Below are 12,389 nucleotides of genomic sequence, written 5' to 3'. Positions count from 1 at the left end.
ATACTCTGCTTTCTCCCTGTTGCGTGCACCCTAAACTAACGTATCTCACAAAATAAAGTTCACCCTGAGACTACAGAGGCGTGTGTGTTTCCTAAAATGGCCTTTAATTTTCAGGTTCTCACTTATTCTTGACAGTTTTGTCGTGAAAATGCTTTCACTCTGACACCCTGTGTAATTATCATTGGGTAAAAATAAAATATTCATTGATATTTTACCAGTCACACCAGGATTTTTTACATGTTGCCATGGCATTGTGCCCAAAATTGCCTCTTCAGTGCTCAAAAAAATGCTGCAAATTTGGATCAGGGCTATTCACATCAATGTATTTGATTAAAAATATTTAAATGGGGACAGAGGTGGGGTAACATGCCACGAGCAACAATACTGAAGAGAGCTTTAATCATGCTTTCTCAACACTATGATGCGTTAACCACTACTGTTTACGTCCACTAATGTGCCACTAGTGTAAAAATAAATCTTCCTCATTTGAGGCAGGAAATCAACTATATCCAGAATATTCCCATTGTTAGCTGAAGGTCGTGTGTTTCACACTTAATCCAGATTTGAATGGAGGATCGACTCAGCTGAGCTGGTACTGTAAAATAACATCCTAACCTCATATGACCACGAACCGAAGGGAGACTGCAGCACTTCAGACACAATAACCAAACATGCACTGTAAAAACACACAAATACAAAACTTATACAAGCAAACATACACAGACACACAAACACAAAATGGTAAAAATAGAAGAATGAACAGCTCAACAGGTGTCTTATTAAACACCCCGACAGTTCAGTATAGTCTTGCTCAGTGTGGTGTAGCATGACGAATATGAGACTGAGCAGAGAGCTCTGTATTCCTCATCCACAGATTGATAGCCTGACACTGATGTTTAATCCAGCTTCAGGCTTCAGTGCACAGAGATGCAGGTTTTTTTCTATTAATTTCAGAGGCCATTATTTTACAGCCTGTGGTAGCAGCCCTTATTTTACTGGCCCTCAAGCTACTTCAGGGAGAATTTTTAAAGGCACTTGAAATGTACTACTTTGAGTGTGCGTGTCAAAGAAAGTGATAAAATCGCCCCCAGTGTACTGTATATATTTTTAATTATGCACAATATTATTTAACATCGCGGCATATTCAGCCAGAACAAATTACAGGAAACAATTTGGGTTTCATATCATATTAAATAAGAAAAGTTACCTTAATTATAATACTTATTACACTTTGTGAAGTCATCTCAGTTTGAAAACTTTTATCTTTATGTGAGCAATAAGTGCCACATTATTTTTAAATGGTAATGACTGGACACAACAGTCTAATATCTTACTAGGGCTGCACAATTAATCAATATATTATCAAAATCAAGAAGTCCAAGTACAATATCCAAATTGCAGAGGCTGTAATTTAAAGTTTAAATGTGTGACAAAACAGTATTATGATGACGTACTGTAGTGCTGCAGTACGGAAGCGTATTGCATTCACTTGAGTAATTTTTTTTTTGGTCTGTTTTTCTGAGTAATTTTTTTTTTTTTGGTCTGTTTTTCTCAGTAATTTTTTTTTGGTCTGTTTTTCTGAGTAATTTTTTTTTGGTTTGTTTCTTTTTTCTGTTTTTCTGACTAATTATTTTTCCTGTTTTTCAGAGTAATTTATTTTCTGTTTTTCGTGGTAATTTTTTTCTGTTTTTCGGAGTAATTTTTTTTCTGAATTATCGCGATACTTCGAACTCCCGCGAGAACCTCCAAACTGCCATATCTGTCCAACTGATTCTGGAGAAACATTACTGTGTCTAGCAGATCTGAATGGGCTTTCCTTCTGAACAACCGCAAAGCCCCATTCCGACCGGGTTATGGTTAAGGTTAGGGTTTCAGGTTCGGAGTGGCGATCTTTTTTCAAAAAAGGGCCGGCATTCCGAAACATGAAAGTGAACCTTCGGAGTGGCGACCTGTCGCCGTCCTCAGGTGCCTGCGTAAAGTTGACAAACTAATGGTAATACCATCTATATGACTTAAAGACAGGACTATCGCCCAGTGTCTTAAACCCAGATCAAAGTAAAACTTGATTCAATTAAACAAGTCGGTCATGTTTGTCTCCATTATCGAGCTTTCAATAAAGGAATGAATGCGTCTATTGTTTCAAATGCTCTCTAAACTCAGAAAAAAATTACTCTGAAAAACAGAAAAAAAAATTACTCCGAAAAACAGACCAAAAAAAATTACTCCGAAAAACAGAAATAATTACCCCGAAAAACAGACCAAAAAAAAAATTACTCCGAAAAACAGACCAAAAAAAAATTACTCCGAAAAACAGAAATAATTACCCCGAAAAACAAACCAAAAAAAAAAATTACTCAAGTGAATGCAATACGCTTCCGTACTGCAGAGATGTCCTGGCCTACAAATCCTGTTCTCCAGACGTAAGAAAACATGCTTGTTTGGTACAGACCCCAACAAATGTCAACTCATCATCATTTTTATAGTTTTTCAGTAAAAAAGGAAAATTCTGATGCAAAAATAATCATTGCCACGAATCAAGAATCATATTGCAATCGCAATATTTGTCAAAAATAATCAAAAAATGTCTAACCATATTGTGCAGCCCGATATTTATTTGACTAGGCACCTCAACACATGCATTTAAATGAAGTAGAACTGCAAATAATTAATATCCCTTCATGCCATGAGGAAAAAAAGTCCAAATTTTATGATTCCAGCTTCTTAAATGTGAATATTTTCTGATTTTTTAGGGCATTTGAGACATATGAGGATGTCATCTTGGGCTTACAGAGACACTAAAACCACTCACCATTTTCTTACATTTAACAGACCAACAACTAATTGAAAAAATAAACGACAGGTTAATCTGCAATTCAATTAGTTAGTTGCAGCCTTAATCGAAGCACTAAATAACATCCTGTCACGCGATGAAATCCTCTTAAAAAAAAATAGTCCATCCATTGGTCACCCCCATGACTCATACTACTGACATATGTACAGTAACTTCTCACACTGCCTTGGGTATTTGGCTAAAACCTCACAGTTGTGAATCACGGGCATCCATGGGATCGGATGACATCATGCCCGCAAACCTTATGAGCCAACCGTATCCAGAGGGAGATCATTATCCCGGATTGGCAGCCCACTGATTGGCTCAGGAGAGAGGAGGCAGCTCATCCTGACCTTTTTGCTGTGAGTGAATCCTGACAAGATCAATCAAAAGCCAAGACTCTCTCTCTCTCTCTCTCTCTCTCTCTCTCTCTCTCTGGGTCTCAGTGCACAAACCCATTGAGTCATTCCACTCAGGCTTTGCAGCAGAATTGAATTACCCACCCACCCAAAGTGTAGCTGAAGCTAAGAAGCCACTCCTCCCAGCGACTCCAGCAGCCGCCATGTAGATTCCCCCCAGTATCAGTAAAGCACTAAAGGCTCTTAGAGGATGAGGGTCTGGGCATTCTTTACTAAAGCTAGTTTAGTGTTGGCCAACAGATCGGGGGAAAAAAAGAGAAAAGAGGATCAGCTCAAGACTGAACTCAATCTATTGATCCTGCACAAAAAGACGGAGAAAGTGACGACACATCTGGACTTAAGATTCATTTACGTGCCAAAAATAAACCATGCGGAGGCTTCCAAGGATACTCCACGAATTAGGACAGTTTTGTTTGTAGGGGCTGGCACACAATTTGATACGGGAATATACTGTATCGCTTCCTCTCAGATATGTTTTCTGTACACTGGCATCAAATATCGATACTTTAATCAAAACATAGAAAATGCTACCTGACCATTTGATTTACCAGAGTCACTTGTGTTAATATTTTAAAAAATAATCATCAAAAATATCATGATATTTAACTTTGTCGCTACTTCCTAGCATTTACGAATATCACATTATAGCTTTAAAATAATAAAAATTTATTTTAAGGCCATATCACTCAGCCCTACAATGAATAAATATACAATTCCTGCTTTTGTATTTTTAAAGGGGGAACTTTTTCTTCTTTGGTTACACAAACATCAGGATGTATCGTACATAATTGTCTTGCTATGTATCGATTATCGAAGAATCGCTGTATCGTGACACTATTGTTATTCATGGACAACGTATCATGATAGTATGAATAGTGAGGTTGCAGAAGTAAAAAAAAAAACATTCATATCACATGTTTTGAAACGACAGTATGGACAGAAAAACATGTTTTAGTCGTAATGTCATGGAGAAGGACTACACTACCCACAATACTGAAGTGAAACAGCGACACCTCTGATTGGTGGAGCTTCTCGTTACCATGGAAATGTCAACCACACCTGCCAAAGTTATGTCAACTAGTACGATCACACTGTTTACGTTACGATTACCACAGAGCAACCACGATTTTCCCTTTCTGACACGCTGCTGTTTCTGTTTAGATGAGGAGAAGCATCACCACCAGTCAGGTCATGATTAGTGTTAGTGGAGGGAAAATTACTGGACATAATTTGCAATGTTTTATAGGATGAGTAATCCTTTACTCTTTAAATAAGTATGTACATAGTTTAACCTCTGTCTTTTTTTCTAGCTTTTTTTGTTGCTTCAAATCAAATGTTGTATGGTCATGATTCATCTCATCACTGGTTGGCTTGGTTACAGGCTTAGCTAACTCTTTGAGGATTTTATTGAAATGTCAACGGAGTGAATGAATGGAGAAATTCACTTCTGAAACCAGAGCCGTTGAGAAGTTGGCGGTCATGTTGACCTCTACTGGGGCCAAGAAGACAGAATGACCCAAATGTGACAAAGAATTCATTTCAAGTAAAATGTCACATCATGTTTAGATCCCGCCTGAGGTTTCAGTACATCCACTTGTTAGATTATCAGTGGTTTTACACGGTCACAGTCCCTGGTGTAATACAGACATATTTTATGCTGCTGAGGTCAAATATTGATTGACCTCCAGGGTATCAAAGACCTTGAAATTTCTGCCAGATAATACGTGTTTAAACAAGCTAAGTAGGCAACCCCTATGTGCTTATTCATCGGATCTTCGCACATGCTGATGAATATGTAAAATATCATGTGAGTGAATTCAAATGAGGTCCTGTTGAACGCTGATTGACTTCTTATCTGCAGGCCAGAATAATGTCATGAGTGATATTTCCTCAATATCCTGACATCATTGCCTGTCTTTGACCAGAAAGCTTCTGGGATACTTGAAAAAAAGCTGAAGGCACACAGTCTAGTTTGACATTTAGAAGTGCTGACTTTCCACATCTAGAGGGAATTCGGCCAGCACATTTAAAACGTCCCTGAACTTGGACAGGGGGTTCTTTGATTCGCAAAACATCATATCACTAAAGATCTGTCAACACCAGCCGAGAAGCTCTCTCCAGGCTGGAGAATTCAGCCCTACATGTGTGATTAAAAGCAAATCACTTCTCCCGAATCCTCGTCACCGGTCGTCTCTGCCCCTAATTCGACACAACACTTGATAAAGCCGCCGCAGACGCGTCTCCAGTACAGTCGGCGCCCCACCGGAGAATGAATGGGCTCCCGCTTTTGACAGATCATCTAGTGCGCAGGGCTAGATGAATCTCGCGCATGCAGTACAGTAATAGCCTAACAGATGATGGTTCTTGGCACAGCCTGAGTAGTGGAGGGGTGTAAGACAGTCCCTTATGTCACATGGGAGAAAGAGAGGGAAAGAGAAGGAGGGAGAAGATGGGGTGCTGCAGTGCATTGGTGGTGTGCTGTCTCTTTAACTATGGCCATGCTTGACAGGAGCTGCTGTATCAAACTACTGTAAAATCGACAAGGCCAGGGATAGCTCAGCGACTGGCTGCTTGCTTTCATAGTGTCCATCTGCACTCGTGGATACAGCCATTGTAGAGATGGGAAAAGAGAGAGAGAGAAGAGACAGTGAGGGGGTAGGAGAGCGTGTGTGTGTGTGTGTGTGTGTGTGTGTGTGTGTGTGTGTGTGTGTGTGTGTGTGTGTGTGTAGTATATGTTTGTGTGTGGGTGGTTCAGCATGAGGGGGGTCGACCACAGCGGAGGAGAGAGAGAGAAAGGAAAAGAAAGAAAGAGATAGACTGAAAGGAGGTGTGAGTTTAAGAGAGCGAATGAGGGAGGAAAAAGATTTAGCCAAGATAGGAAGGCCCATATCTGCTGCTGCTGCTGCTGCCTGCCTCCCACTAACTGCCTGTTCATGTGAGCCGGTACTTGGCATGACTGCAAATGGCTTGCCTGGTACATTAGCTTAACACACTCGTCAATGTGGGCTCAAATACATCTGCAAGATCGGTGAGGTTTTTGTTTATTTATTTATTTATTTATTTATTTTACCCCTCTCTCCCCTTATGTGAATCTACATCTCATCACAAATCAATGTCACACTAATATCAGCCGGCTTACCACATATTTTATCTGTAGATGTTGAGTCACTGTGCGGCAATAAATATCACACAGTGTTACATAATCGCTTTGAGTAACCATGGAGCTTCTAATGTATAGGTAGACAGGAGAAGTGGATAGAGTATCTGTCTAGAGTTTATTCAGCTGGTTGGCCCAAATACATACAAGGGTTGCAACTGGCGATTAGTTGATCAGAAAAGAGTCGTTTTTCCAAGTAAAAATGTAATTTGCTAGTTCCAGCTTCTTAAATTGAAGGATTTGCTGGTTTTCTTTGTCATCTATGATAATAAATGAAGGGTCTTTGGGCTTTGGACTCGTCTGACAATAAGAAGCAATTTTGAAATTGTCACTTCCGGCTCTGGGAAACTGTGATGAGCATATTTCGCTATGTGTCAACACTATGATTAATGAAGAAAATAATCTGCATATACATCAATCATGAAAACAAGCATTTGTTGCAGCCCTACTATTTAATTGTGTGTATGGTCGATAAAATATTAGAAAATATTGAAAAATTTTACATCACAGTTACCAAAGGTGTCATCTTCAAATCTTGCTCAAATCAACAGTCCAGGAGCCAAAACATATTCAAGTAATGATGAAATAAAAGTGAGAAAACCAGTAAAATCCTCTCAGTTTAGATGATGGACCCTGAAACCTCTCAACTATTTTTGCTTATATAATTTCTTACAAATATTTGTTGATTGCCTTCCTGTTGAGCGACTAATAGAGTGCCCCAGGACTGAGTCCTAAAACACAGAAATAAGGTTTTTTTTGCACTTCTGGTTTCCTCGTCTTGAAGTCAGTGGGTTTTTTGAATGGGTCTAAGATTTTCAGGTCTTGTTGTACAACATAAATATGTCTTTCTGTGTCTTAAAAAAAAGGTGGCTGCTAACAAGTGGCTAAATAAGATTACAGAGGTCGTCAGGGACATTAAACGTCATCATGACGAACACGGAGACTAATCTACTCACTAGTCTGTTTTAACAGACGGGCTTAAGTTGCGAAATATTCTAACGCTGACTTAACAATTTGTAGATCGATCAATTTCTAGTTAAGTGAGTATTGTTTAATGTAGGAGGAGGCTTAGTGGTGGTGACGTTGAAGCCATGTGACCGCGACGTCGTACGTTTATAGCCAAACGTTAGCTTTTTACCTCTGGTGATCACATTTATGCATCAAAAGTCATAAAAGTGATGTTCATTTTTGAAGATTATTTTTGCTGGACAAAATGTGTAAGTATCATAAACTTGTGTTGTGTATTTTCAGCAACAATCCAAGATCCTAAGGAAAAATCCCATTGGCTTTTTTGTCGAGGGAACCATGGCGATGCTAACCTACTGGTTAGCCCACAAAAATAAGCCATCCCTGCAACACTATATAGCTTTGGCACCAACACATATCAACTAGAGCTGCAACGAGAGTAAACTGAATATCGTTGGGTTGTGGACAATACAAGACATCTGAGGCGTCCTCTCGAGCGTTAGGAAACACTGTCTTTGACGATTTTTCACCAATTTTTGACATTTAAAAAGCTAATCAGCTAATCAACAATGAAAATAATAATTAGTTGCGGCCCTAATATCAACATGCTTCTCTGATTTGCAACATATAAATTCAAAGGGGACACATATTGGGACTTTTGGACATAATGACTAAAAAAAAGAGCAGGTTTTCAGGTATCATCTCAAGTGAGTGACACTTGTATTTAATACAACTGCTGCAATCATGAAGTTAAAACCAGAAAAACCTAACAGAGCAGATTGGTCTCTCTCTCCATATTGATATGCCTTACATTCCAGCTTAGGGCTAAACCCCTCAGCAGTTGTAGCACGTTGGATAAGACTAAACAGCACTTATCTCGGAAAAACAATGTCTAAAATGAAACACCACTGTGCGATCACACAGAAAGAGTACTCAGTGCCATCGCTGGCAGGTTTTGAAGGTGCAGCACTGTGCTCACAATTTCCTGGCAATGACTCCCAGAGTGGGCTCGCACACATACACAAACACACACACACACAAACACACACACACACACACACAGTGGCAGAGCATCTCACCAACATTATGCAACCAAGTTCTATAGCTGCACTTGCACAAGAGGGCATTTTGGCCATTATCTGCTTCGCTCGGAGGGAATAAAAAAGCAGAGTGAAAGGGAGCCGAGCGGGCAGCCACAGTTAAATTCGGTCTCTCTTTTCATGCGCGGCTCAGATGATGACTCCAGGGTCACGGTGAAGTCCAGGGGTTGACAGTTGAGGGTTTTTTTTTTTTTTAAAGGTCTACATTAGTCTCCATTTTGAAGGCGCCCGTATTGTTCTACAAAGGGTTACAGGTCTGTGCGTGTGTGTGCTTGTATCCACACATGAAACATCACTCTCTCTCACCCCAGCAGTCACATGCAGCACACCTCCACTCTCTCCTGAACCCACACACTGACTACGCTGCCGCTCTCTTCCTCTTCCTCTCCCTCTCCGTCACACACACTCACACATCCACTCACACGCACATCCTCCCCATCCCCACAGCTTTTTTGGCAGCTACCCTTCTTGATAGCAGGTACTCACACAAACCACGACACCCCCCAAAAAATCCTTCACGGCTCTTCCAAACTTTGCACTGGGCGTCTCATCTCACTCCGGTCTGACTCTGGTCATCATGCTTGAGGACCTTGCTTTCTCCCAAATTAGCCCCTCTAATAACACACACACATACACACACACACACGCACGCACGCATACACACACACACTGCAAATTGAACGTGTCGACTGGATAGATTTGAGGCAGCTCACTGCAGCACGCCTGCTCACATATAGCATTAGTCACAGTTGCAGTGCGATGATACCGAGGGGAATCTGCCTTTACCGTACACTGAAGCGCCTTTCACCCACTCACACTCGAGTATGGGGGGGAATAAAAGAGCCAGTAGGAATGAAGTAGCCTCTCGTTGTGGTCATCTACATATTTTAGTGGGCCAAAGTTTTTTGCTCACAGGAGGCAGCATATACAGTCCATTCAGGATACTGACAATATTCATCTCATGACATACTACGAGGGGATATTTCATTGGGGATACAAATAAAATTAAGTACTACAAGCACACTCAAAAACTCCTTGAAAGCACGTTAAAGAATATTATTGCGATTTCACGCCAGAGTAACTACAGAGCCTTCTCCATAAACTCCTTATGAGTACCACTGGATTATTATGGGAATATTTCAGGATTATTACAGCATTTTTTCCTCCCATCTTCACCGTGCTGCCGCTGGTGCTGCTGGTGATGCTGCTGCTGCTGGAATGCACTTGCAGGAGTACGCCGTGACACCAGTACACATGCATACCTTATTACAATACTATAATTGCCGCATGCACAGGGTTTTTTAAACGGACACACGCTGCGCTGGGAGCCGTGGTGTGTTTTCTGCGTGCGCGCTTGTGCGTTTGTGTGTGTGGGCATCCGTCTATAAGGCACTCTGGGCTATTTCTATGCACCTGTCGGCTATGGTGCTTTTAGATATGCCTATTGCATATGATAGTGTCAGAGAGACAGAGAGGGAGAGAGAGAGGAGAGAGGAGAGGAGAGAGAGAGAGAGAGAGAGAGAGAGAGGATGGTGAGGAACGGGGGAGGAGGACAGAAAAGAAAGATGCAGTGGAGGACAGAAAAATATATTAAATATCTGCTGTGTCTTACCTTGAAAGGGAACATAGGACATGTTCCAACGGCATTGAACGTAGGCTGTGCGTCTCGGCGGTCTCTCGGTGCTCAGAAGTAACGGAGGGGGGGGGGGGGGGAACCAAATTAGAAATAAATCTAGAAAATAAAAATTAAAAAAAAAAAAAACACACACGCGATATAGTGCTATTCACAGTAGGAGCCGAAGGAGAGGCCGATATTCCGCTGTTATAAAAACTGGCATCATAAATCCACGACCGCTTATAAAGCGCCCGGCTCCCGGTGCGTAAAAAAATACAGGATGCAGAAATATGTGTGTGTGTGCGTGTGAGTGAGTGAGTGCGTGTGAGTGAGTGCGTGCGTGCGTATGTGTATGCCTGAGTGTGTGTGTGAGTGAGTGAGTGAGTGTGTGTGTGTGTTTATTTGCACGCCGCTGCGCTGAGGTGTGAGGGTGAAACGCGAGTGAGAGAGTGTGTGTGTGTGTGTGAGAGAGAGAGAGAGAGAGAGAGAGAGAGAAGGGGGTGGAGGACCGAGCACGCGCGCGCATGTGTTTCCGTGTGTGTGTATGTGTGTGGGGGCGCGCACGTTTCACAATATCTCTAACCTATCTTTAGCCTTTGCATTCTCACAGTCAGTGCTCGGATCATGGAGGATAAAAAAAATAATAAAAGAGATTTTATAATAATGTTGCAGTGAATGTAAATTCACTGTACAGCTTCAGGCTACAGTGGAGTGGCTACTGTACAGTGTGTGTGTGTGTGTGTGTGTGCGTGTGTGTGTGTGTTGTATATATTTTACATTCCTCCTCAGGTTAATGGGGCCCATTAAAATTACAGTAGCATAGTCTTGGCAACATTTTAAATGGTTTTAATTACTCCAGGTGATTAGCTTAGCTTAAAAAATTAGCTCCTCAAAGTCTTCGCCTTTGAATACCTGTTGAAAACAAGCTAATTGCTAGCTTGTTCCCGGACAGTTACCGCGAAAAAAATAAAAATAAAAATAAACTGACAATAAATTCACAATAGATATTAAAGTAGTCTACTTGACGATAAAACCCCTACTTCACTCTTCTCCACGGAACATTTCCAGAAGGGAAACCGTGCGACGCTGGATTTGCGCGATGCACATGACCAAACACAGGAACTGCATCAAGGAGGGAAGCTGTGGAGCCAAAATGGCGCCCCTGAGCTCGAGTGTGCTGCCTTTGCGTGGCGTGGGAGAAATAGCGATTGCGATTTAAACTCAAATGAATTCGTTTTTACTCGTAATTTAACTCGTGATGAACGAACCAGCGTGGTGACAGTCGAAGTGTTAACGCTAGTGTTTAGGTTTGTCGATTTGCGGAGAGAAATTAAAACATATACTGTCTCTTAAACTGTTTAATGTAGTCTCTGTTGAGCTAACTGACACACGTATTAAAGCTGAATTGGCTGCAGCTATAAACACACATTTAATGAAAGTAAAATAAGAATATTTGGGCTAATTCTGACTAACTTTTGGCTAATTTGCAGGTACTCACATGTATGAACCGCAAGTTTTATCTTCCTTCTGTTCCTGCTTCAAACACACCTGTGTTCAGGTCCAATAAAAACAAAATCAAGCAAAAACAGCGCTTCTTGGCGTTGTTTTTCCAACCAAAAACATCAGAATATCCTGTTTATAAGTTAGGCTATCATCACTTCTGCACTTCACAGCGCCAGAGGAGCACTTGAAGGCAGCACAGTGCAGCGTTTGTCTTCGGTGTAAATGTTGAGATGTGGCCGCCACCTCGTGGCCGAGGCCGGTAGCTGCAGGCTCAGCTGGAGCCTGGAGAAACAATTCAAGACTCCTTCACTCTAAAATAAGAGAAAGGGCTCTACTACATTCACAGGTAAAATGACAAAATGTACAGTTTTTACCAGTCTGACACACCTACTTAGTTTCAATTAGATTCTTAATGTAACACACCTGAGCAGTTGTCTCTTTTTTTTTGTCATAGTAGGAAAAGCTTGGATGTTGCCCATAACATCAACGATGGCTCTGATTATTAAAAGGTCCAAGCATGGCAGTGAGCCAGCGTGCACAATCAAAGGATGCTGAGACTAAATCAGCTCAGTGGAATTGAGCTATCATTAATTTTATCATATACACCTGTATTTTTTTTCTCCTACTGTGACATCATGTCAAAATGTCTTGTGAAAAGACTTATTAATGGCCACAGGACCAAAGAAGACATTTTCCTCAGACTCAAAACATACCAAGTGACCAAGAGCTGCAGAGTAGGCTCATACCTGTCACATTAAAATGATAAGACCAAACACAAGTAGATTTCAATCGTCATCGC

At 41.1% G+C, this 12,389-nt stretch overlaps 1 protein-coding gene across 14 annotated transcripts in view; it reads right to left on the bottom strand.

Moving 5' to 3' along the window:
* Positions 1-10,974, bottom strand: part of syngap1b (synaptic Ras GTPase activating protein 1b) — a 160,410-nt gene extending 149,436 nt beyond the window's left edge. For 7 of the 14 annotated variants that reach the window (XM_084358343.1, XM_084358334.1, XM_084358341.1 and 4 more), the window contains exon 1: positions 10,085-10,973. In XM_084358343.1, coding sequence (XP_084214469.1) covers positions 10,085-10,106 — 22 coding nt within the window. In that variant the 5' untranslated portion in view covers positions 10,107-10,973. Of the gene's footprint in view, positions 1-10,084 lie in introns of all 14 variants that reach the window. The other 7 variants (XM_084358330.1, XM_084358344.1, XM_084358333.1 and 4 more) reach the window with 3 other exon arrangements.
* Between the last annotated feature and the right edge of the window lie 1,415 nt (positions 10,975-12,389).

Source organism: Pagrus pagrus (genome assembly GCF_965226575.1).
Source record: "Pagrus pagrus genome assembly, chromosome: 7".
NCBI lineage: Eukaryota > Metazoa > Chordata > Actinopteri > Spariformes > Sparidae > Pagrus > Pagrus pagrus.
The sequence above is the reverse complement of the archived record's forward strand: the minus strand, read 5'-3'. Positions and strand labels throughout refer to the sequence as shown.